This window comes from Canis lupus, chromosome 29 (genome assembly GCF_048164855.1).
Source record: "Canis lupus baileyi chromosome 29, mCanLup2.hap1, whole genome shotgun sequence".
NCBI lineage: Eukaryota > Metazoa > Chordata > Mammalia > Carnivora > Canidae > Canis > Canis lupus.
The window spans coordinates 16,737,614-16,761,859 of record NC_132866.1 but is presented as its reverse complement, the minus strand read 5'-3'; the positions used below and the strand labels follow the sequence as shown (position 1 = coordinate 16,761,859).

Here is a 24,246-nt window from a genome sequence, read left to right as displayed (position 1 = left end):
TAAAATGCTTCTGACAGCTGCTCCCATTCTTCACCCAAAGCATTCTCCTTTTCTATAGCCCAGAGAAAGTCTCCAATAATCTGTATTTGGACCTAGAGTGTTATCCTACAATCCAGCAATGGAAGCAAATTCTATGCCACGCCGTAATCCCTCTCTGTGCAGGAAAGCACTTGGATACATTTCTAGACTCCTACAGAGCTCCTTAGGCATTTTCTTCATCAGTTTATCTCCTAAATTCCCTGTCTCCTCTGCTCCAAGCAGATACTAACTTTGCTGGTCAATCAGAAGGATGAGAAGCCCCACCACAGAGGGAAAACCTCACGTGCCAAGCGCATGCATTAACTGCGTAGAGGGCTCGGTGCTGGGTGCTAAGGGTTACAAAGAGGAATAGACATGGCCCTTGCTCATAAGACACCAACTATCTAGGTGGAGGAAAGAATCAGATGGACAAAGTTGAATAATAAACCACAAGATAGAGGTGCCATCTGAGCTCCAGCATTGAAACCTGGCACTCTACAGCCTTCCTGGCCACCGAGGAATGCGGAGTATCTCAACTTCGTATCCTACGGGCAGCCCAATAGCAATCAAGCCCTCTGGGTTCATTCATTATTACTGCAGAATATACTACCCTAAACTTAGTGGCTTCAACGATTACTAATCTTGTTAGAATAAGAATAATGTCTCAATTCTTTGGGTTGCCTATTTATTTATTTGTTTGTTTGTTTATTCATGAGAGACACACACAGAGAGATGGGGGGCGGGGGCAGTGACACAGGCAGAGGGAGAAGCAGGCTCCATGCAGGGAGCCCGACGTGGGACTCGATCCCGGGTCTCCAGGATCACACCCCAGGCTGAAGGTGGCGCTAAACTGTTGAGCCACCCAGGCTACCCGTGTGTTGGCAATTTAGACTGGGTTCACCTAGGCAGTTCCTCTGGTCTGGATCAGGCTCAGCTGATGTTGGCTGGGCCTCCTGGTATGTCTGCAGTCAGCTGATCGATCGGCTGAGCTCTCCTATGTCTAAAGCCTTGACTGAAACTGCTGGGCCTCCTGCTGCCCTACACATTCTCTTATCCTCCACAGAATAGCCCAGAGTCATTCACATGGCAGACGCAGGGGTCTGAGAGAGAGAGAGAGAGAGAAAGAAAGGAAGTGCACAAGACTGTTTGAGACCCAGGCTTGGAGCAGGCACACTGTCCTTCCACCACATGCTATTGGTCAAAGCAAGTCCCAAGGCCAGTGCAGACCCACGGGGCAGGGAGATGAACTCCAATATTTTGGTAGGAGGATCTGCAAAGTCATACTGTAAAAGATGTGGCTACAGGGATGGGTGGCGAGTTGGGGCCCTCTCCCCCCCATTAGATGGGCTCATACTTCACCAAAGTGCCTATGTGAGACTTGAAGCTCTCTGACCTAGACTTGGCCACATCTGGCTCCCCTACCTCTCTACTACCCCTTCATCTCCTTTCTTGGCCAGCTTTCTTCCCCCACTCAGCCTGGACTGGAAGCTCATGTGACTGGAGGCCACATCCCACTCTTTTACGTGGACCTCTCCATTATTCCAAGTGCCTTCCTGAACCTGCTGTAGTACTTGGCCCATCGAAGGTACACAACTCCCTTGTCTTAGGTAGACAATGGGATTAAGTGCCAATAGCGTAGAGAAGACAAAATAGACTTTAAGTCTGTTGAAGTGGAGAAACCCCGCCAGGCGATGCTTCTATAAACACTCTGAAAACATGGGGCAGGCCCCCCAAATGTAAAGGATCTTGGTTCTCTTCCTTGCACAGAACTCCAGTTGGCTGGCTTTCTGGTGACATTGGGCCACTGAGCCTCTGTCGCTTCTATCCACCTCAGCCAAGGACCCTGGGCCCCAGGGAGGAGCAGGGACTTTTCTGCCTTGTTTAGCAGAAGGATGACTCAAAGCCTACGTGTCTTATTCCCTCTTTAGCTTCACTGAGAGCTGAGCAGACCTTGTTAACAAGGCTGGATTCCAGTTAAAATCCTCCAGCAGACATTTCAGCCATCCCCCGCCACCTAGAAAAGTCACGCGATTCCATTTATGTAAAAACCTTCCCCGTTTCCAAATATCTGCAAAGGGAATGATGCTTAATGGCCTCGCTGAGATTAGCCTGGCTGACCTTCAACCTGTGGGCGGGATGGGAGAAATTGCAGGAGCACTCCGAAGGCACTTATCTATAAACACCTGTTGGAAAAACAAAAATACATTCTCTAAAGAAAAATAGAAATAAATAAATGATGTAATCAGCTCATTACCAACCCATTGTCTCTCCCAAATGTCAGTTTGAAATCTTTCATGTCAAACTCTGAAAAACGGGTTTTGCCCCCCCCCCCACCTCAATTCCTCACTCTCTTTCTCTGCTTTATCGAGCTAGATGGAAAGAAACTTTATTTGCTCCAGGAAGACAATGGCCTTATCTTCAACCTAGATCCTCATCCCTGGAAAGGTGGCCTCCTCTGGGAGCATTTTCATAGTGGGGAAAAGCAGCTCGAGAGAAATAATGAGCAAGCAAAGGGAGTCTTGACTTGACACTGTGATAAATGAGGTGAAACTTTGGCAAGGAACCAGAGTTGGCGTATTCAAAAAGGAAATAAAAAGATCGTTCCATTTTAATGGGAAATATAAAACAGCCATTGTGCAAAAGTCGATTTTTCAAAAGCCAAAGAGATAAAGACTATAAGGGAATGACTGAGAGACGAAGGAGATAATGTGGTTGATAATCAGGCTTAGGTAAAGTGCCACGCTCCGAGCCACCGGCTGGCTCTGTGGGAGTGCCTTTGCAAGTGTCGCTGGCTGCATTTGCTCCCGCCTCATTACCATATGCATCTCTGGACAGCTTCCTTAGAGCTTCAGCTTGCCGCCTTGCCACACTCCTGCCAGCCGAAGGGAGCAAAGTCAGCCCAACTTTCTTCAAATCCCAAACTTCTCTCCGTGAGCCTCAGAGCTACCAGCATCTTCCAAGTTCCCCAGCTGACAAAGAGCCCAGTGTTAGGCACACACTTGCTCTTCCCAGTGGACTGGCCTGGCGTGAGGTTGACACCTGTGGGCAGTGCCCTACACCCTGTCTTTCACAGGAATCTTCTCTGGGTTGTCCTTGGGAAATCCTAATTAGCAGGCTAGGTATGCGATGGCGATGATTGGACCCCTTTCCCAAGGGAAGTGTGAATTAACCAAGGCAGCGTAAGAGGCCGGTTACAGCAGTCAAGCCGATGCAATTTAGGAGTCATCTGGGCATCAACTGCCCTAGTTCATATCCTGCCTATGTGAAGGATAGGAGCGTATCCTTAGTTATGTGAAATTAGCCTTGTAAAATGCTTAGCACAGGGCCCAGTACATAGTAAAGGCTCAATAAACACTAGCTATTAGGATGATTCTATAGATACAATGAGAGTAGTTTGATGCTGTAACCAAGAGGGAAGTGACAAATTTCTTTGACTTCGTAAGCTAAGGTGACTAATAAAGGCCCAGGGAGAAAGTTTATTCACAGAACTGCCCAATGAGGTGCTCAGATGCCACTGGATCTGACCCAGGGCACATCTCACGTAGGACCTTAGAGACCTTCTAGGTCTAAGCAAATCGAGGCCAAAAAAAATAAATAAATAAATAAATACACGTAGCTTGTCCGAAGTCATAGTCAGTGGAAACAAGAACTTGACTTTTCCCCATTTCCAGTTAGGTGCTCTGGACCCTGCCAAATGCCAACACTGCCTTGCTGGGTCATAACACACCCCAAATGAAAACTTACAACACCTCACCCCTTCTGTCCACCCCATCAGTTGGGGAGCTGGGAAGGCACAGGGATCCTCCTTCAGGATTTAGGAATCTTTAGGTCTAACGATTAGGGTTTCTTCTGTAGATTGGACCCCTGACTACTACGAGGATAGTTATGAGTATCACAACCAGGAAGAGGACGTCAATAGAACTGCTGCCTACCCAGAGAATCCTGACTGGTACTACACGGAGGACGGTAGGTGCCAACACTCTTTGGAGGGTCCTCCTAGGGGAAGGACAGCACACCTTAGAAGAGAGTGTATATGGGACTATATGCAAGTGCCTCTCTCCTCTCTGACTGGCATCATCAAATGGGTATTGCGTAAATGGTTTAGACTGGCTTTTTTTTTTTTTCAGTTAGAATCATACACTAGGAGGACTGGGGAGGTTCCTAGAGACTCTCTCCCATCCCCAAATGACAGGTGAAGCAGGTGAGGCCAGGAGTGGAGTTGACTTAGCCAGGGTCACACAGAAAGTTAGTGCATCATCATCTGGGTCTCCTACACTGTGAGTAAAATTCATATTCAAAATCACGTCCTCGCTTTGATTACAGGTAGGTCCTAATTATGCAGAAGAGGCTGGGTTAGCATTAAGCATTGGGTTGTAGCTTTCACAAATTTGGCATTGAAATTTCCCTTCCATTTGTGCTGTGTTTTTCTTTCTCTTCACACTCTTTGGAGGCTTTGCACAATTGGTGTGTGTACGTGTGTGTGTGCGTGCACTCACGAGTGTGCTTCTACATTTGTTTTTGTGTTTATGACTCCTTAACCCAAGCAATGGGACAGAAGGAAAAATGAGAAGTGAGGCCTAAGCAAAACCATGTGACTGAGCCAGGAGAAGGAATGGAATGCACTTAGCAGCTGGAATAAAAACTGTGTAACTGTGCGAAGTGGCCTGGAAGGCAGGGCCAAGATACAGGGCATCAGGGGAACATCAGAAGGGACCATCAAAACAAGAGCTGGGCCCAGGGATCCTAGTTCCTGAACCAAAGAACAATGTGTGTGAACAGAAGGATAAAGAATTCCCCAAGGGAAGATCCATTCAGACAACCATGAAAAGCCAAAGGCACAGATGAAATATGACAAAATCTAACTGAACAAGTAGTTGAAGAAAGATGAAGGCCACTGGGTCATTTCCTCCTCGCCGCCAATTCTTCTGTCACCCTCTTGCCTTTGGTCTTCTTTCCTGATGTTCAGAAAGCTTGTGTTTCATTAGGGGTGGGTTTTCTTTCCCCACTCCTGACCTCCACCCCCGGGCACTGGGAGTAGGGGAGGTCTTCAGGCTTATGAAATGCCTTCAGCATCAGAGGCAGACCCCGTGGCACTCCCAGCGAGACTGGGAGGAGAAAAACACTGATGGTGGAAAGGGGAGTTTCTCAATGAGAAACTCAATGAGATTCCTTCTCGCCTGTCCTCTTACTAACCTGAATCTCTCTCTGGTCGTGTGACTGCAGTTTTCCTTGCTCTTTAAGGGCATTTCATGTTCCCCCTTTCCCCCCATCCCTGGTTGTGCATTCACTCTCTCATTCTGGGCAGGAGGCTGAAATATGATGAGCAAGTAGGGGGCTTCTCACCTGCTGTTCATTGCAATCCTTGACTTCTGCCCACGTATTGTAGATCCGTGCCAGTCCAACCCCTGTGAACATGGTGGTGACTGCCTTGTCAATGGGGAAAACTTCACGTGCAGCTGCCCGGTCCCTTTCTCTGGAAACAGATGTCAGAATGGTGAGTGCACTTTCCCTGGATTCACTCTTCCCCCTGAGTTGAACAAGAAGCAGTTCCTCCTCTAACTCTAGGCGGTAAAAAGGGCTGAATGATTCCATGCAAAGGTGTATAACCATACACATTTTGTATCATCCATAATGAACTCCTGGCATGATAACAAGCAGCATCTCATTGAATTCTCACTCATGCATATTGGATGGGACTGGTATGCCCATTCTACAGATGGGAATACTGAGGCTAAAAGGAGAGAAGAGCTGGACTCTGACCAAGGTGTAGCCTACACTCAGGGCTTGTTGTTTAGAGTGTTTAAACTAATTACAACAGAGAAATATTGTTCTCAAATGAGAGAGCAGAGAGAATCTGAAGGCACGTGAGCCCCAGCTCCCTTTTGTCAGTTAGATAAAGGGAGCTCAGAGATCCAAGGGACCTGCTCATGGACACACAGCTAGTTAGGAGAAGAGCAGAAATTAGAGCCCTGGTGCCTGGCTCCCATCTCCATGCTCTTTCTTCCTTCCATCCTCACTGAGATTCTGATAAAAAACTATGTCTGCCTTCAGTGACCTATTCAGTGGCTATAACATGAAGTCATGTGATAAGATACTGAGACTAGAACTCTTATGGGCTAATTGCACCCCTGGAGAGAACATGGATCCTGTTCCATCTAGCAACCATCTAACTGGGGTGAGGGGGGCAGTGAGGATCTTTAAATAGGGTTTCATGGTTGCCTTCCTTTCTCTGTATGCTCTTCATCCTTTCCTTCCATTTTCAATCCCACAAGTCTTTCAATAAATGTCAGGATGGTTTGGGGTATCAGGCATTAATGTAGCATCTGGGTTCATCCCTCAACTTCTCCAAAGAATGACAAAATTTTAAACGAAACATAAAATCAACCACAAAGTAGAGAAACTCAAATTATAGCTCTGTTTTTTGAAGGTGTAAAAATGATCAAGGCTTTTAACAATAAAGATAGAGTAATAAAGAATATGAGCCTTAGAAGGAACTGGGATATAATCATCCATGACCCAAGGATTTATTTTTTAAAATGTATTTATTTTTGTCCAGAAGTAGCATGGTATTTCAGGACCACAGACAAGAACACACACCCTGTCCATCACCCCCCCAACATTGTACTGCGTATGTACCCCAGTAAGTAAAATGTGTCCCCAAATCATGTCCCTTGCTTCTCTATGGATCTCCTACAGTGCAAAACAAGTGCAAGGAAAACCCATGTGACCGGGGCGAATGTCTCATCACCCAGAGTCCTCCCTATTACCACTGTGCCTGTAGACACCCTTACAAGGGTCCAGATTGTTCCAGAGGTAAGTGCTGGAAGCTCCTTCTATGCTAGGTTTTCTCTCTCTGGCTTGTGCCTGGGATGTCTGCAACTTCTTGTGTAGAAGTCCAGATAGTGCTGATGTTTTAGTGGCATCCAAGATGGCCCTTTTGACTAGGACTTTTTTAAATGCATCATCCCGGGGCACTTGGCTGGCTCAGTCAGTAGAACATGCAACTCTTGATTTCTGGGCTGTGAGTTCAAGTCCCACGTTGGGTACAGAGATTACCTAAAAATAAAATCTTGAAAAAAAATGCATTACCTCTAGAGAGTCTAGGGGGAACTGACTAATCTGTGTCCCTCCCCATCCCAAAAGAATAATCTTGAAATTCATTTCCTACAGGAAGTAAACCCTGGTCTATTCCTGGAGTGGGCCATATAGAGGATTAAATCTGTACTTAGTCACCACTACGAGTCAGGCATTGTCCCAAGAGATTTACATTTTTTCTTATTCTTCCAAAAATACCACAAAGAACAGCTTTGTAAATGAAGGAACTGGAGTTCAGAGAAGTTAAGTAACTTGCTTACAGTCACACAGCTACGGAGGGGCAGAGCCAAGTTTCAACCTAGCTAAGACTGGCCTCCAGGCCCCTGCCCAGTCCATGCCTCTTATTCCTTACTGAGTGACCCACCCACTTACATCTTTTTTGCATGGCCTCCCTCATATTTCCTCACCATATTTGTCTACATTCTCAAGATTTGTGTGTACATTTACTAGTATGTCAGTGGGTCTGTCTTTCTCCTTTGGTAACCCACCTTTTGTGAAAGGACGGGCACCAAGAGTGCCACCAATATCTCCTTATCACCTCAGATGTAGCTACAACTCCTTCTGAAGAGCTTTGGTGGCCCCCCACTTCCTGTTTTCACAGCGGTTCCTGTGTGCAGGCCAAATCCCTGCCAAAATGGTGGCACCTGCTCCCGGCAAAGGCGGAGATCCAAGTTCACCTGTACCTGCCCTGACCAATTCAAGGGAAAATTCTGTGAAATAGGTATGGGTCTCTACCACCACTTCAACAGAAACTTGGGGCCACCGTGAGGCCTCTGGAATCCTTTTATTTTGGGGTTTTGTTCCCAAAATGGGGTTCACGTCAAGATGGCCAAACTCTACTATTGCCTCACCCTTCCAACCTAAGGGCATAGGGGGTGCCTGGCTCCCTGTAAATGAAGTCATAAACTGGGATGTGGTTCAGGCAAATCAAGCACACCTGGGCCTCCCTAGGCCTCAACCCACAGGCCACCAGCCCTCGTGCGAGCCAAAATTAAAGAACTAAGTTCCATCTACACGCAGCCACATTTCATGTTTTTAATCTGGGATGAATGTGGAATATACAAGCCACTTTCTTTCTGGAGTTCATGATGGAATCTCAGGATGATCCATATTCAGGCCTGATCCTCCTCCCACTTGATACACCTGCCAGGCCCTTTTCAGGAGCAGCGTGCCAGTCCCTCTCAGTTCCCATGTCCCTGCCTGCTCTCTCCAAGGTCCTGATGACTGCTACGTCGGTGACGGCTACTCTTACCGAGGCAAAGTGAGTAAGACCGTCAACCAACACTCATGCCTTTACTGGAACTCCCACCTCCTCTTGCACGAGAATTACAATATATTTATGGAAGATGCTGAGGCCCATGGGATTGGGGAGCACAACTTCTGCAGGTAAAACGTACCTATTTCCCCATGAGCAGTCTTGGGTGCTAGTCAGCATAAGGGTTTGTCTATCCCCTTCCCTGCTCCTAGTGTTCCTGGGCCAGCTTAGAAACTGGGGGATGGGACACTGAAACTCATCACTTTTCTTTCTAGGAAGGCTTTCCTGCATAAAATAGGCTAGGTTGTGCTCCTATAACAAACAGCCTCCAAATCCTAGTGGCTTGAACACCTCAGGGTTTAATTTTCACTGTGGCGGCATGTGTCATGCAGGTTGGGGCCGGGGGGTGCCAGGGAGAGTCTTAGCTCCACAAAGTTACTCAAGTACCCAGGATAGGTAAGGAGAGACTCGAAAATGGAGCATGATATTTTTTACTACCTGAACCTAGAAGGCATATATCATCTCTGCACACATATTTCATTAGTCGGAAATAGTCACGCCATCCTGCATAACTTCAAGGGAGAAATGAAGACGATAAAATGGAATGTCCAGTGAGCATTGCAGTCTCTGCCACAAGGACCTTCAGGTTTTCCCGCATCAGGATAATGCCATTTTTACCCCCTGGTGATGACTAGTTACTTTCCTCCTGCTTCCAGACTACTCTGTTGGCTTCCTCCACTGCTCTAACCAAGGCCAAGGACAAATGAGGGCACTTATAATCTGCATATAAGGGGCAGGATTTTTTTTGTGTGGCTTTAAACTGATTCCATTAAGCCAGAGGATTTCCTTTGCACAAAACATGTTATCTCCCACCTTCACTCACTTTGAGTTGTTCCCTCTGTGGAGGGGTCTTCGGGGTGATGATTGTGGCAGACTTCCTCAGAGAATTCCCACGGATGGAATTTGGAGGTGAAGGCAGAGAAGCCCTACTCTCACCATGTGTCTGTGGCTATTTCACTTTCCTGACAAAGGAGACTCTTCAACAGGGATCTCATTTCTTTTCCTACAAACAATGTGCTATGTCTCATGAATATGGCACAAGGCTTGTTAACTATTTTCTGGTCATAGGGATTCTCCTCTGCAAGTTAAAGTTTTGCCAAAAACACTTACGTGCTGGGGTTTGTGCTTATGTGCTTGGGTTTTAACCTGTTGGAAGAATGGCATGGAACATGGTCCCAGGGGAATGCAGGAACTTGGTACTCTCTTATCCAAAGGTTCTTTAATGAAGTTCAGTGGCTTCACCAAACCTTGACTGTGGGTTATTTTATGTTTTCATTTTAGAAACCCTGATGGAGACAAAAAGCCCTGGTGTTTCATTAAAGCAAACAATGCAAAGTTGAAATGGGAGTACTGTGATGTCTCAGCTTGCTCAGCCCTAGGTAAGACCATGGCTGTCCAGAAGCTCCAGGAATGGTTAGGTTGCAGGTCAATAGATAGATGTTCCTGACACCCCATCTCTTCTGCCCCTGTCCACTCACCATACCTGTTTTACCAATTACCATTCTAATGGGAACTCAAATGCCCAATCCACTGCTCCCATTTCAGGATGCCTAGCAAGCCTGGATACTTTTGTAAACTGAGGCCAGTGATCCAACTATAAACTCATGTTTCCTGACCTCCAGTCAGTGCACTCAACAAATACGTATGGGTTGCTGGCTATGTGCAGACACTATGCCAGGTCTTCAGTGAACAGCGGTGAGCCAACATTGGCTGAGACTCCATGTCTCTCAGGATGCAACATGGACAGAATTCCAGCCTCACAATCTTCCTGGCAGGCTTGTCTGGCCCAGCTCTCTACCTGTGTCCAGAACATTGCACCCTCCCACCCTGATCAATGGGATTACCTCCCTGGATGGTTTCAATTCTGTACCTTTGTTCTCATGGTCAGCTCTGTTTGGAATACTCCATCCTGTGTCAGATTTTGCCCATATCCAACCATCCTTTAAAAATCAACTCAAGAAACCTTCCTCCAGGAAGTCCTCCATGACCTACCAAGGGAAATGTTATCTTTTCCTCCTCACAAACCCCATGGAATGGAATGGGCACCATCCATGCAACACTTACCACTCTCTCCCTTGTATGACAATTATTTGGGCAAATGTCTTATGTCCCCCACTCTATTTCATCTGAGTATCTTCCCCTATACATCAAAAAAGCCTCCCAAACATATGTGTACAGTAATGAATAGCTAAGTATATACCCAACAATGGATTTACATATTCACACACATTTTTATACATATTAAAATAAGAAGTAAAAAGCAACATCTTCAAATTGAATTCTGTAGACTTGCTTTATAGTAATCGTGTATTCAACGCATATTAACGTTGCACCTGCTACATGCCCACCTTGTATGCATCAGTGCAGTCTCAACTCTGAAGCTTGCTAAGCTGCTGGACTTGGAGTCATACCTCTGACAGCTTCCTTCTGAGGCCCTGGAATGAAAGTGAGTAGCATGATTTGTCTTTCTTGTGTCCCACAGACATTGCTGACCCAGAGGGAAGCCTCACAGAGCCTCTGACCAAGCTTCCAGGATTTGACTCATGTGGGAGGACTGAGATGACAAAGAAGGTCAAGAGAATCTATGGAGGTTTTAAGAGCACAGCGGGCAAGCACCCATGGCAGGCATCCCTGCAGACCTCATTGCCACTGACCGTCTCCATGCCCCAGGGCCACTTCTGCGGGGGAGCGCTGATTCACCCCTGCTGGGTCCTGACTGCTGCCCACTGCACCAAGTAGGTGCCTGCCGAAAGCAGAGGCCAGGGACACTCAAGTCTCTGGGGGTGTTCTACTCTTCCCATCTCAGCAGCATCTTGGTGACTCTGGCAGGATAAGAGGGGCTGATCTAGCTCTAAGGGCAAAAGAGTGGATGGAAGCTCCGGATGGAAAAGAGCTACCATCTAGAACACTTACCATGGGAATTACATGTGCTATGACAGTTAATCCTGAACACTATCAACTGGACGACAAGCTAAGGGAAGACAGGGGTTTTTACTTTTATTAATTGCCCAATGCCTGCCCAATGCCTAGGGCAGGTCTTCATACAGAACAAGTGCTTAGTAAATATCCGTGCAGTGAAAAAGTTGACTGTTATTCTCATTTCATAAACAAGGACCCTGGTCTTGGGAGGATTTAGCACCTTTCCATGACCGTGACCTAAAGTCATATGGAAAGTGAGTAGGTAAATGGGATATGAACCCAGATTTACCTGTTTCTTTAACCTCTCCAGTCTTGCCCTGAACAGAGAAAAATAGAATGCTCCCATCTGATGTCATTACTATGAACCTGCTCGTGTCATGTGACTTCAGCTATGACTTCTGTGTGGCCTAGAGAAGCCAGTATCTACTGAGGAGCCTGAATTACCACCACTTCCCCGAAACTCCCCAAATTCATGGTCGGGGCTGGTCCACTGTAGCCCAGGTTTTGATGGCGGCTTTGAAGGTCTTCCAATCCACTGTCTTTAAACAATTTCTTCTGGGATTCCTCAAACATGCAAACATTAGCCTCCACAAAGAGTAGTTGTTCAAGAAGTTAATTGACTACTCTTTAGCAAATCCTAGCGGTAATGGGAGGTCTCTTAGGAAATGTGGGATGCAGCTTACATTTGGAGACCATGTTTCCTCACATTTTCTTATTTGGGCCACAGAGCTCTGTGAGACAAATGACAGTTATAGATGAGGATGCCAAGGCTGCAGAAGGTCCAAGGTCACCCAGCTCATGGGGAGCAGAGCCAGGGCTTAGCTTCAGTCTCTCAGATACCAGACCATCTTACCTTCCCTTGCAGCATAAAAGCCAGACATCTGACAGTGGTGTTAGGGGACCAGGACCTGAAGAAGACAGAATTCCATGAGCAGAGATTCGGGGTGGAGAAGATTTTCAAGTACAGCCTCTATAATGAAAGAGAAGAGATTCCCCACAATGATATTGGCAAGTCTTTTCTTTGGGGGATCTCTCATAAGTCTTGTTCTGGGAGGATTTCATTACTGGTGGAAAGCTGAGGTTTGGTTCTAGAAGGTGCTCTTCTCTTTTTGGTCCCTCACAGACTCTAGAAGGTAGAGAATTTATTCCAGAGATCTTTTAGTTTTAAAGGTCTGTGTTGGTGTTATGGATAAATGAAGGGAAGAGATGCTAGTAAGGTTAAACTGTGGAAAGAACTCAGCCTCGAATCACAGCTCCCTCACTTACCAGGTGGCTTCACTTCTCCAAGCCTCGGGTCCTCTTCTATAAAACATGTACACTGGTATACAATGCTCAGCTTCCTATGTGTTAAATGACATGATGCATATGCGTCCCCATGTACATATGGTACCTGGTATGTAGTCAGGTGTAGAGGCAATGACATTAAGCTGCTGCCTACAGTGTGTAGCTCAGTTCTCCATTCCTGGGAACTGTCACTCTCTCTCCTTTCTCAATATCTTTTTTTCCCTCTTGAAGGCTCTTCTTTAAACAATGGGTTAGAAATGATTTCAAACCCCACTATTATTTTTTGATATTACTCTCAGCCTGAAGTGTGACTCTTCCCCATCAGTTAAAGAATGCAGTGGCTGAAGAGGAAGCCATTCCTTTGTTAGGCACTGGTAATGGGGCTTTGCTTACATGCACCCCCTGTTCAAGTTGAAGCTAATGCTTCTTTCACAGAGAGGGTATCATCACTCATTTCCTCTTTCTCTCCCGACCTAGCTCTGCTCAAGCTAAAGCCAGTGGATGGTCACTGTGCTCTGGAATCCAAATATGTGAAGACCGTATGTTTGCCCAATAGTGCCTTCCCCTCTGGGACTGAGTGCCACATCTCTGGGTGGGGTGTGACAGAAACAGGTGAGTCTGGCCATGCATTCTCCTGAGACTCAGGGAAGTTGCATTAACCAGAGAAGGGGTCAAACTTAAGGTCCCTTCTGAATTTGAAATCAATATTCCATTGAAGATGTATTACTAAAAGGAAGTGCGAGTGCCCCATGGCTAAAGCTCTAGTTGAGTCTCATCACTTCCATGGAGCCTTCCGTGATCCTTATATCTGTCCCTGGCTCCTACCTTGACTTCCATCAAGCGTTGATCCTGCATCCACGAAGATCTCTCTCCTTCCCTAGGTAGATTGTAAAGAGGATAGATTTTAAAGAACATGGGTTTGGCATCAGACAGACTTGTGTTAGGTCCCTGGCTTTGTCACTTGGACAGCTGAGCTTTAGTTCCTCTTAACCACACTTACCTCCTAGGTTTGGAATCATGATAATAGGAGATTGCTATCAAGCATTCTACAGAGATATTGACTAAGTCAGGCCCTGGACGGCAGGGTCTGTGCTCGTTCATCTGTCTCCCCTGGAGTGCTTTGCTCAGGGGTGTCCATGTTGTAGGCGTTCTATAAATTTTCTTAAACCAAGCTATTGATTTGTCTCTAGGATGTGGTCTTATCTAAAAAAGTAACCACAGAATTAATTTTCTCAGGTGCTGACAAGATTATATTCTCTAACATAGGAAATTCAGAAGCATAGTTCAAGTCTTTCTCAAATATTCAAAATAGATTTCTTTTCCCCCTAAATCTTCTCCTTAATAATGGAAAGAAGAAACACTTTAAATTGACCTGTATTTGTGAAGAAAAAGAAATTTTTAAAAAAAGATTTTATTTATTTATTCATGAGAGATACACGGGGGCGGGGGGGGGGGTAGAGGGAGAAGCAGGCTCCATGCAGGGAGCCCGACGTGGGACTTGATCCCAGGTCTCCAGGATCAGGAGCTGGGCTGAAGGCGGCGCTAAACCACTGAGCCACTGGGGCTGCCCCAAAAGAAATTTAATACACAAATTTGTCAGAAGGTTTTGGGAAAGAAGATTTCAGGTTACTCAGATCTAAGGTTAGCCAGTGACCCTTCTTCACAGGGATCTTCATTGTCACCCACTTAAACCTTTCAATATCACCAGCAGAACAGGGGATCCTCGGAGGAAGAAATCAATGCCCTGGGAAGTAAGTAACCTAGAAGGCCAGCCAGGGCACTACATCCATCCTTAGGAATCTACTGTGAGCCAGCCCTCTGCTAGGAAATTTAAAAAACGGTTTAAGAAGGGTGCCTGGGTGGCTCAGTTGGCTAAGTATCTGCCTTTGATTCAGGTCATGATCTTAGGGTCCTGGGACTGAGCCCCACATTGAGTACCCTGGTCGACAGGGGAGCCTGTTTCTCCCTCTCCCTCTCCCTCTCCCTCTGCTACTCCCCCTGCTTGTGCTCTCTGGCTCTCTGTCAAATAAATAAATAAACTCTTCTGAAAATTAAATTAAATTAAAAATGATTTAAGACACTATCCCTGCCCTTCTGACCTGATGGTCTAGCTGGGGAGACAAAAGAAGGAGTAAATGATTCCACTCCCCTGTGATAAGCATAGCACTGAAGGTCTGTAAAATCACAGTGAAGGCTGGAAGCAAAGGGTCCCCATCCTTGAAAGATGAGGCTCCTCTTCGCATCTCCTGGACAAACCTTACTTTCTATGTTCAGACCTGTGGCCACCTTCTTATCAATGCGAGCTAGCTTCTGATGGGGCAAGTGTCGCCCAGCGCCCCACAGTGGTGACCTCTTTTCTTTCCCCCCCTCTGCAGGAGAAGGATCCCGCCAGCTCCTGGATGCCAAGGTCAGGCTGATTGCCAACACTTTGTGCAACTCCCGCCAACTCTATGACCACATGATTGGCGACAGCATGATTTGTGCAGGAAACCTTCAGAAGCCTGGGCAAGACTCCTGCCAGGTCAGAGACTCCAAATGGCACTTGGAGAAGGAGACATGGGTGGGAGCTTACGCTGGGGAGAGGCCAAATGAGAGCCCATGGCTGGGAGGCAGGTTTAGAGGCTCACCTGCCATAAATCTAAGGCATAGGCAGGCATCCTTGTCCTCTGGCTAATTGGAATCCACATCCATCCAGGATAACCCAGCATAGTAATAGTAGTGGTCACTTTGCCTGCCTTGTCAAATTTAATTCTCATGACACTGGTGAAGGTGAAAGGTCATTACCATTTTATAGATGCTTAGGGAAATGATCTTGGCCTCTACACCTGGGTGATGAGTGGCAGAGCAGGAATTTGCTTCATTGTGTTTAAACATGAAGATGGCGCTTCTGGCCTCGATCCCTGGGCAGTATGTCTGAAAATCCCAATAAGGAACTATCTAAAAGACTAGTGACTAGAAGAAGAAAGATGATAGGCCCCGAGAACTCACAATAATATTAACTAATCATCAGGATTTGTGTGTGTTTGTGTGGGTGTGTGTGTGAGAGAGAGAGAGACAGAGAGAGACAGAGACAGAGACAGAGATGAGGGTGGGGATTTAGCCCTAGCATACCAAGTGGCTGAGCGGCTCCTCTATAGCGACAACCAAGTCAGGGCCTGCCTGACATTCTCTTCAGTCTAGGACTTATGGGAACCCCAAGCCACAGGGGCCTGTGGTGACTCAGAGGCTGCAGGAGAGGGAGATGGCGGAGGCTTCATCTACTGGTGCTGAGGTGACCTGAAGCCTTTACCCCAAGTAGGAGACCAAGCTCCCTATAGGGGTCACATCTCACAGGAGACATCCTTCCTAGACTCCCAGGAATACCTAAGTTTAGAATTTTCTGCCTATCATCTTCATAAATCAACCAACTATCCTGGAAACCCCAGCATGGACACACTAAACCCCAGCTCCCCCCTTGCAAAGGGACCCAACAATGAGCTGCCGGCCTCGAGCCCCCTTTGGGAGGGGAAAATCACCATCACTCTTGAAGAAGGTACGTGGCTCTACTGTGACCCTCTGTCTCTTCCCAAGAGGCCATGGATATCCACCTACTCAAGGGAGGGTGGTGAGCAGATGAGTGTGATTTGTCTGAAACCCCTGGAAGATGAGTAAGAAAACACAACACTCCCTTCTTTAGGTATTTCAGGGGCTTCGTTTGCAGGCTTTGGAAACAGTCATGGGTTTGAAACCTGGTTCTTCTACTTTATGACTTTTGTCAATCACTGAATTGTTTAGTCAGCTCGGGCTGCTCTAACAAATCACCACAGATGGGCTTAAACAACACAGATTTATTTCTGCCACTTCTGGAGGCTGGATGTCTGAGATCAGGGTGTCAGCATGGTCAGGTTCCAGTGGGAGCCCTCTCCTGGGTTACAGATAGCCGACTCCTCACTGTCACATGGTGGAAAGAGGGGGCTACGTCTTTGGGGTCCCTCTCACAAGGGCACTGATCCCATTCGTGAGGACTCTAATATCCTCCTAAAAGTTCCACCCACCAATACCATCATATTGGGGAATTCAGCTTCAACATAAGGATTTTGGAGGAACACATTCAGTTCGTTACACTGATAGAATTCTCCAATCTCCAGTGCCTAATCTATACAACGGGAATAACGTATGCCTAGAATCCTAAGGTGTGGCCAAGATTCAAAGAGCTAACTCACTGAAAATCCTGTCAGATGCCAGGTGTAAGCAGCGGTGCGTGTTGAGAGCTATCCCTGCTCACCAGCCTCCTCCTGCCACTTCAGCTGGACTCCATACGAACCAGGCACTGTTCTATGTACTTTGCAAACATGAATCTGCACAAGAGCCAGGATGGGGTGGGGGTGGAGGGTGGGGGTCTGTTGCTCTCCATAGTTCACAATGTGAGAAGCTGAAGCCCAGTTGGCTCACAGTCCGCCAGCCTGGGTTGGAACCGAGATCTAACCCCATAGAGCATGTTGAACATCTCAGCCATGCTGTCCCTGAGCCTTATCCCCCCCACCCTGTGTGTGTCCTACAGGTCCTAGGACGGCTTTATCCAAATAGAGCACTGTCCCTACGCCCAGACCCTGCAGGAATGAGAAGCTGGGGCACCTGAGAATTTACTGTGTGATTATGAGTCATGACTAAGAGGGTGGAAGTAGGAGCGTGACCTCGGCACTGCGGCCCAGCCCTGCGGCCTCTCTGCCAAGCCCTCATGGACTCAGGGGCATATGGTGGCATTCTCTTCTCTCCCCTAAGAGCCTTGTGTCTTCGAAGGCATTGGAAGAGCCCTGCCACCACGTTCCAGAGAAACCCACTGGGGCGATGTCACCCCATCACCCCTGGCACCTCCCATGGAAGGTCAAGGGTGTCTCCAAATATATTCTGATTTACCAAGTTCACCAAGCTGAACTCATGTATCTTTTCCCTCAGGGAGACTCTGGAGGTCCTCTGACCTGTGAGAAGAATGGCACCTACTACGTCTACGGCATAGTGAGCTGGGGCCTGGAGTGTGGGAAGAAGCCAGGAGTCTATACCCAAGTTGCCAAATTCCTGAATTGGATCAAAGCCACCATCCAAAAGGGGAGTAGCTTCTGAGGTGTCTTCTGAACCTGAGAGCCCATTCTCCCGAGCCCCCAGACAAGGCAAGTCCTCATGGGCAGCACCGGACACCCTGGGAGCCCCCGGGAGCCCCCCCTGCTCTAAGCAGAGACAACAGCTGCCAGCCTGGGGCGTCCCAGACCAACATTTCCACCGCCTTATCAGGCTGCCTCATGGGTAACCCAAGAAATGCCAGAATCAACCCAATATATCCTTCGGTGGCTTCCCTTCACACCATGGTACCTTCTAGAAAATCACAGACTGCCTTCACCCCGGACATTTGCAGATAAGGGATTTCAGAATGACCGGAGCCAGTGGGAATGACCTTTACATCTTTATTCCTCATCCCAGACACCCAAGGTACGCCCCAGGACCAGCCACCCCCTTCCAGGGTCAGACGGGGTGGGGGGCCAAGAATACAACACGCTTCGTGGCTTCCTGAAGGTCGTCGCTTCGGGGGAGGCGGCTCGGGGAGGGGCTGGCACGGTGTCCTGCGAGCAGCTCGCTCGCACTGAAGCACGTCTCTGGTGCACACGCACGTTTGCTCCCGAGCCTCTTTCCCAAGGATCCTGGGTGGACGCCGCTCACTCACAACGGCAGAGCCTTCCTCCTTTTGACGTGCAGAATCTCGGTGGCGTCTGGGTTCACGTCCCCCCTCTGATTCTCTGCGGGCTCCACAGCCTCTGGCCCCCCCTGCAGAAATCAAACATCCCTCCCTGAGTCAGAATGAGGCCTCCGCCCTGCTCCCCCAGGATGAGCCGCCTCAGATGCCCCGGGAGCATTTAGAAGGTTCCCCCCTCCTCCGCCCTCCCCAAGAACAAGGATCCTGGAGGCAAGAAGGAGAAAGAAGCAAAGCCAATCTCTCATTTAGACGTGGCGTCTTTCTTCTGAACAAAGTCGGGTTCAAAACCCAGACTGTTGCAGCCAGCAAGCCCCTGACCCTTTCTGCGGATGTAACGAGCAAGCAGTCGGCACAGCCTTGGCTGCCGTGGCCCGCGATTGATGGAGCCCCGGTAGGTTTGTCTCCGCAGAACTAATGGCTGTGACTTCAGAGAAAGCCCTGCAGGAAGTTTAACCCGGGTGTCATCCGCCTGGTCATCTCAGACCCATGAAATTAGGCGCCTTGCTCCAGCTGCATTTCACACTTCTTTAGAGCCAGCTGACCTTTGGCCAAAAATAAAGTTTGAAATGAAACATTGAGTTTGCCTTTCCCCACGGCCCTGCCGGCTGGGGTGGGTTTGCGGCCTGCTACTCACCGAAGCGCCCCGGAGACCCAGGCCCCTCGCCTTGGCCAGTTCCGCCGCCCGCCGAGCCATTTCCACTTTGTAGGAGCCGGGGGGTGTCCAGCCAACGCCTCTGGTCAGGTTCAAGTCTGATTTGTACTTGACCTTAGGGGAAGGAGGGAAGCAAGACGACTACGTCGACAGGGTCTGGGGTGGTCTGGCCACAGGGTGGCCTCTGTGGGATGGAGCCTATGCTGTTGTCAGTAAAGCCAGGACGAGGGGAAACAATTCTTCTTAGGCAGAAGCCGCCTGGCACGGAGGGCCCAGTGTGCTGTGAGCTGGGCCGTGCATCTTTCCACTCAAGCCACGGGAGCCACCGTGGGGGCGGAGGGTGGGGAGGACTGTTCACGTCTAGGCTCCCACCTCAACTGGCTCTGTGGCCTTAGGAAAGTCACTTGCCTGCTCTGGGCTTCAGCTGCCTCCCAGGGAAAGGGCAAGGACGGCATCAGGTAGCTGCTAAGACCTCTCAGAAACAGTAGGGCAGGCCCTCGAGAGCTTGAGCTCTCATATCAAACCAAATGGGGCTCGTATCCGAGGTCTGCCACTTATTCTCTGGGCGATCTTGAGTCAGTTCCCTAACCTCCCTAGGCCTCTGGTTCCTCATCTGTAAAATGGGGTAGGGATGGGCTGCGGGAGCTACGTGGCAAAATGCTGGAAAAAGCATTTGGCACAGAGCCTGGCCCACAGTAAAATTATTATTCCTTCCTATTCCTACAGGGTTAGGTCCCCCGGATTCTATCTCAGCCCAGCTCCCCCCAGAAGGTCATGTGGAATGCGGGGTGATGGCCAAGACAGCAGGGGAAGGGTCTCAGCCGGGCGGGAGGGGGCACTCACGTCACTCTGCAGCTGGTGGGCCTTCTGTGCGTGCTTCAGGCCTAGCTGCTCCGGGTCGCATGTGGGCTGGGGCAGGGGCTGCCGGTAGCACACGTCGCTGGCCAGCTGCTGGCTCCTCCTGGCCTGGAGGAAGCCGGGCTGGTCCGGGCGGCTATGGAACTGGGACCGACTCTTGGCAAAGTCCTTCTTGTACTCGTTGTCACTCTGGAGTTTGCCGACGCTGAGGAAATGCCTCATCCTGGGGTCGTCGTGGATGCTGCGGTAACCAATCTGTAGGCCCCGGTCCCGCAGGAAGGCCTCTTTGTACCGGAACTGCGGGTCAGAGGAGCAGAGATGGGTCCCGGGTGCCTGCCACCCCTCCCGGGCCAGCCCCCAGGAATCTCAGCAGGGAAGTTCAACAATCAGGTAAGAGCACAGCTTCGGATTCAGGCAGACCTGGGATCTGTATCTCCCTCTGCTGCCTTCTAGCTGTGTGGCCTTGGGCCAGTTACTTAGTCTGTCTGAGCCTCAGTTTCCCCACCTAATAAAATGAGAGAATGGACCTCCACCCCATGGGAGAGAATTCAGTGATATGGGGCTAAGCTTCATGTCTGGCACAGGTTCATGCCCACTGAGTGGCAGCTATGGGTATTAATGCTGCTTAACGGTAATTAATAAACTAACAGGAAGAGAAAGATGCCCCTTCTCTCAGCAACCACTCTTCCTTTGATTCTTCCTAGCTTGTAGGGGCTCAGTCCAGTGCTCCTCAAATCATCTATAGGGGAGGACCGGATTCATTTTGTTTTGCTTTTTAAATTTTCAATCCATCCAAGTCCCATAGGTGGTTCTACTGCATCGGATCGATATGCAGTGGCAACACCCAAACTAGCCTCTGCCCTACTCAAGAGGAGCCCACCGGGCACAGGCCTGGTTGTCACAATGAGTACTTGCTAAAACTGTTTCTAAATGCTTGTTCCTGGGGCAGCCCGGGTGGCTCAGCGGTTTAGCGCCGCCTTTGGCCCAGGGTGTGATCCTGGAGACCCTGGATCGAGTCCCACGTCGGGCTCCCTGCATGGGGCCTGCTTCTCCCTCTGTCTCTGTCTCTGTCTCTCTCTCTCTCTTTCTCTTTCTCTGTGTGTGTGTCTCTCACAAATAAATCTTAAAAAAAAATGAATGCTCGTTCCTGATTTCTGTACTCATTGTGGGCAGACACAAGGTATTGCTGAGTGATCAGTGATCTCTCTAGTCTATGAAGCCTTCCCCTTCCGTAATAATGGCTGCCATGTTTTGAACACCTGTTATTAGCATGGCGCTGTAAACCATTTTTTTTCAATTCCGACATCAATCCTAGGAGATGAAAATTATATCCCTCTTTCATAGATGTAGAAATCTGCGTTCAGAGGATGTAAGCAACTAGCCCAATACCACACGGCCAAGTCTTAAGTGACCAAGCCAGGATGTGAACTCAAAATCAATCTAGGGGGGAAGCTCAATCTCTATCCTTTTGTGCTACCCCTTCAGCTAGAAGTCCCTTTATTGTAGATCAACACATCAATCACATGTTAATTGACTTCTGGATACACATACATCAATGTTTAAGAGTATCTCTCTTAAGGAGAGACAACGACCCTCCCCAATCTGAAACTTCTGGCTAAGATTCTAGAAAATAAGGCTGATTTTTCATTTCACTTGAAATACTTGTTCAGTTTGGGTTCCTGGTGGTGTGCTTTTCATCAGACTTGGGGAAAGCAGTCAAACCTATGAGTGACAGAGGGAGAGAGAATCTGATGTCTTACATCACTGGCGATCTCCCGGGACGCCCGGGCAGTCTGGAATGGGATGGCATCCAGCCGGAAGTCATAGCCGCCAGCCCGGGTCTGTTCCCAAGAGTTTCTGTAGACTTTCTAGATGGGGAAATGAAATGAGTGAGCAGGGAGCAGGGAGTGAGAACTCCACACCTGGCATATTGTTAGCTCTCAGCAGGAATAGTTCCTGAACACATACCCTTCCCCCTGCAGGTACCCAAGGACAGGTCATGGCCTCCCCACATCCATCCCGAGGACCTTCCCAGCTCTGGGACTGGTGAGACTGGCCACAAACGGCTCAGCTCTAAGCTCCAGGCCTCAACATCAGGCCCTGCTCCGGTGGGTCTGGAGCCTATGAGCCTGGCTCATTTGCCATATACTGTTGGCACCAGAGCCCCCCCCCCGACTTCCTTTGCGTTCACTTGCAGTGCCTTAGGTTTGCAGCTTCTATCTAGATGCCAGAACTCAAAGTTCAAGAACTCTGCTTCTTCCCTCATGCTGAAAGTACTATTCCTTGGGATCGGGCACCCCTGTGTTTGTTAACTCTGATGACTTCCTGAGGGCCTCTTGGCTACTTCCGAAGCCATGTGCCACCATCACTATGAAGAGTGCTGCATCCCACATGCACCCTTGGTGCCCACACGGAGGGAAGAGCCTTCACCTGAATTAAATTGATTGCCAAGAACCTGACCGAGTTCCTGACCCATGTATTTCACATCTTCCTCTTTCATTTTTTCCCTTTTGAAGTTGTTCTCACACAACCTCCAGGAGTCTGCAATCACATCCTCTTGGCCCTCAGGTAGACCCACGCACCAGAGAGAGCATCAAAATCTCCCATGCCTTCATGTAGCTAACATTTTTTTTTTCAAGATAAGGGAATGGCTCCATGAAAGGAGCCATCTGGAGATCCCAGTGGAGGGCTGTCCTTTCTTCAGCCACAGCAGGTGAGGCGTATCAGCAGCAGACGACAAAGTGACAGCCCCAGACCGTGTCAGTGGCTCACTCATTCCAAGAGCCACAGCAGGTCAGGAGGCCCCTTAAGAACCTTGCTTTTGTCACTTGGAAATAGAGGTCATGACCGAGGCTCTGTTCTACAGGGGATTGAGGAGATTAAGCAAAAGAGGGATGGCAGATAAAAAGCAAAGTGCTTCCTACCACCGCACAACTGGGCCTGGAACCAGGAAGGGCCCGCGGAGATGGAGCCAGGCACAGTGAGCTCTGCATTGTTATGTACCACCATCCATCACCTTCACCTTCATCATCACCTCTAACTCCAATGTCCAACGCCACCAACCCAAACCAAACACCTGCTATGTTTGAGGGCCTAGAGATATAAGAGCCAATAATCATTGGAGTCATCTCCTAATTGATGGGTCACAAACAAGGCCCAAAGGATTCGATTTACTGGGTCACCACTGAGTTGAGCAGCCAGGAGGGAAGGATTGCAGAAGGGGAGAAGCATTCGGGTAATGACTGAGTGACCATCCCCTTTAGCATCACGTTCCCTGATATGGTGGCCCCACAAGTAGCAGTACAGATAGCAAATAGGGTCAAAGCCCTGAGCCTCCCCTAGAAAGGGGACAGTTGGCGCCTTCCTATGAAGGGCCTCCACACCAGATCTGGGCTGGGCAAGGACACCAAACTTCACTCAGCGTCCAACTCCTACATCACCCCACTTTGGTGTCCGATGCGCCCCAGCTTCCGAGCCTCTACGGCCGAGGGTCAGCTAGCCAGCGTGGCCCAAATTGGGGTTCTCCCCAAGGCACTGGCTCCCTTTCTCCTGCTCCTTCTCCTGTATACTATTTGCTTGATTGTGATCACTTCCTCCCTGAGTTTTTTTATTCTGTTGAGGTTTCTGTCTTGCCACTGGGAGCCTTTAGATTCCGTAGGCTCTTTGATTTGGAACCCTGGGCGTTCCTCTTCTTTATCACAGTGGGCACAGTTTTGTCCTCATCCTCACACATTAGAGTCATTTGATTTTTAGTTATTTCGGCTGCCTTACACATCTCAATGGCTTTCTTTGCCCAGGAAGGTCACTTTCCCTCCACATCTTCCTCACAGAGCACTTGATCCAATTGTGTGCATTCTCCACGCCCCCGAAGAAGTGCTCTTTCAAAAGAGGTTCATGAGTTCTCCATATCCGCATGCCCTGGCGGCTAATTTCAGCTCCAGGACTCTACAGACTGGCGTCCCCTGTGAGCCGAAAGATGCTCTGTCACCGGCCTGGGGTGGCCGTCCTCCTTCAACCGGGCTCCAGATGGACCGACAGGTTTATCCCAGTTTTCAGGGCTGTGGACCTCGGAGAGTCTGGCAAACGGAGGCCTGGCCTTCCCCCATCCTGGAAGCCCTGATACGATGGCTGTTTTGTCCAAGCTCTGCGGAGGGGGAGGTCCCGCTTCCCCCAGATGGAGGTCAGCCCACCAGAGCTGCTGTTCTAAAATTATCGCTCGCTCATCCCTCAAAAGCATCAAATGGTCATAATAACTCATATTTACAAAGCACCATCGCATTCACTGCGTGGGATCCCACAGGGCTTTACAAACGCAACAAACTAATACACACGCTAACTAGAAGGCGCCTCGCGCCAACCCCTGCGAGGCGGCCACCTCTG

The 24,246-nt window shown here is 48.8% G+C and overlaps 2 protein-coding genes across 9 annotated transcripts in view; one reads left to right on the top strand and one right to left on the bottom strand.

Annotated features, from left to right (window-relative positions):
• HABP2 (hyaluronan binding protein 2) overlaps positions 1 to 18,928 on the top strand; it is a 33,447-nt gene extending 14,519 nt beyond the window's left edge. The window contains exons 3-13 of the mRNA XM_072805260.1: positions 3,874 to 3,984; positions 5,405 to 5,512; positions 6,715 to 6,831; positions 7,715 to 7,834; positions 8,328 to 8,499; positions 9,710 to 9,807; positions 10,911 to 11,163; positions 12,213 to 12,355; positions 13,109 to 13,243; positions 15,007 to 15,152; positions 17,567 to 18,928. Of these exons, the coding sequence (XP_072661361.1) occupies positions 3,874 to 3,984; positions 5,405 to 5,512; positions 6,715 to 6,831; positions 7,715 to 7,834; positions 8,328 to 8,499; positions 9,710 to 9,807; positions 10,911 to 11,163; positions 12,213 to 12,355; positions 13,109 to 13,243; positions 15,007 to 15,152; positions 17,567 to 17,731 (1,568 nt within the window). The 3' untranslated portion in view covers positions 17,732 to 18,928. The remainder of the gene's footprint in view (positions 1 to 3,873; positions 3,985 to 5,404; positions 5,513 to 6,714; positions 6,832 to 7,714; positions 7,835 to 8,327; positions 8,500 to 9,709; positions 9,808 to 10,910; positions 11,164 to 12,212; positions 12,356 to 13,108; positions 13,244 to 15,006; positions 15,153 to 17,566) is intronic.
• The window catches only part of NRAP (nebulin related anchoring protein), a 69,931-nt gene continuing 63,740 nt past the window's right edge, over positions 18,056 to 24,246 (bottom strand). For all 8 annotated transcript variants that reach the window (XM_072805251.1, XM_072805256.1, XM_072805252.1 and 5 more), the window contains 4 exons: positions 21,627 to 21,734; positions 19,852 to 20,163; positions 18,991 to 19,122; positions 18,056 to 18,427 (listed from right to left, as the gene is read on the bottom strand). In XM_072805251.1, the coding sequence (XP_072661352.1) occupies positions 18,323 to 18,427; positions 18,991 to 19,122; positions 19,852 to 20,163; positions 21,627 to 21,734 (657 nt within the window). In that variant the 3' untranslated portion in view covers positions 18,056 to 18,322. The remainder of the gene's footprint in view (positions 18,428 to 18,990; positions 19,123 to 19,851; positions 20,164 to 21,626; positions 21,735 to 24,246) is intronic.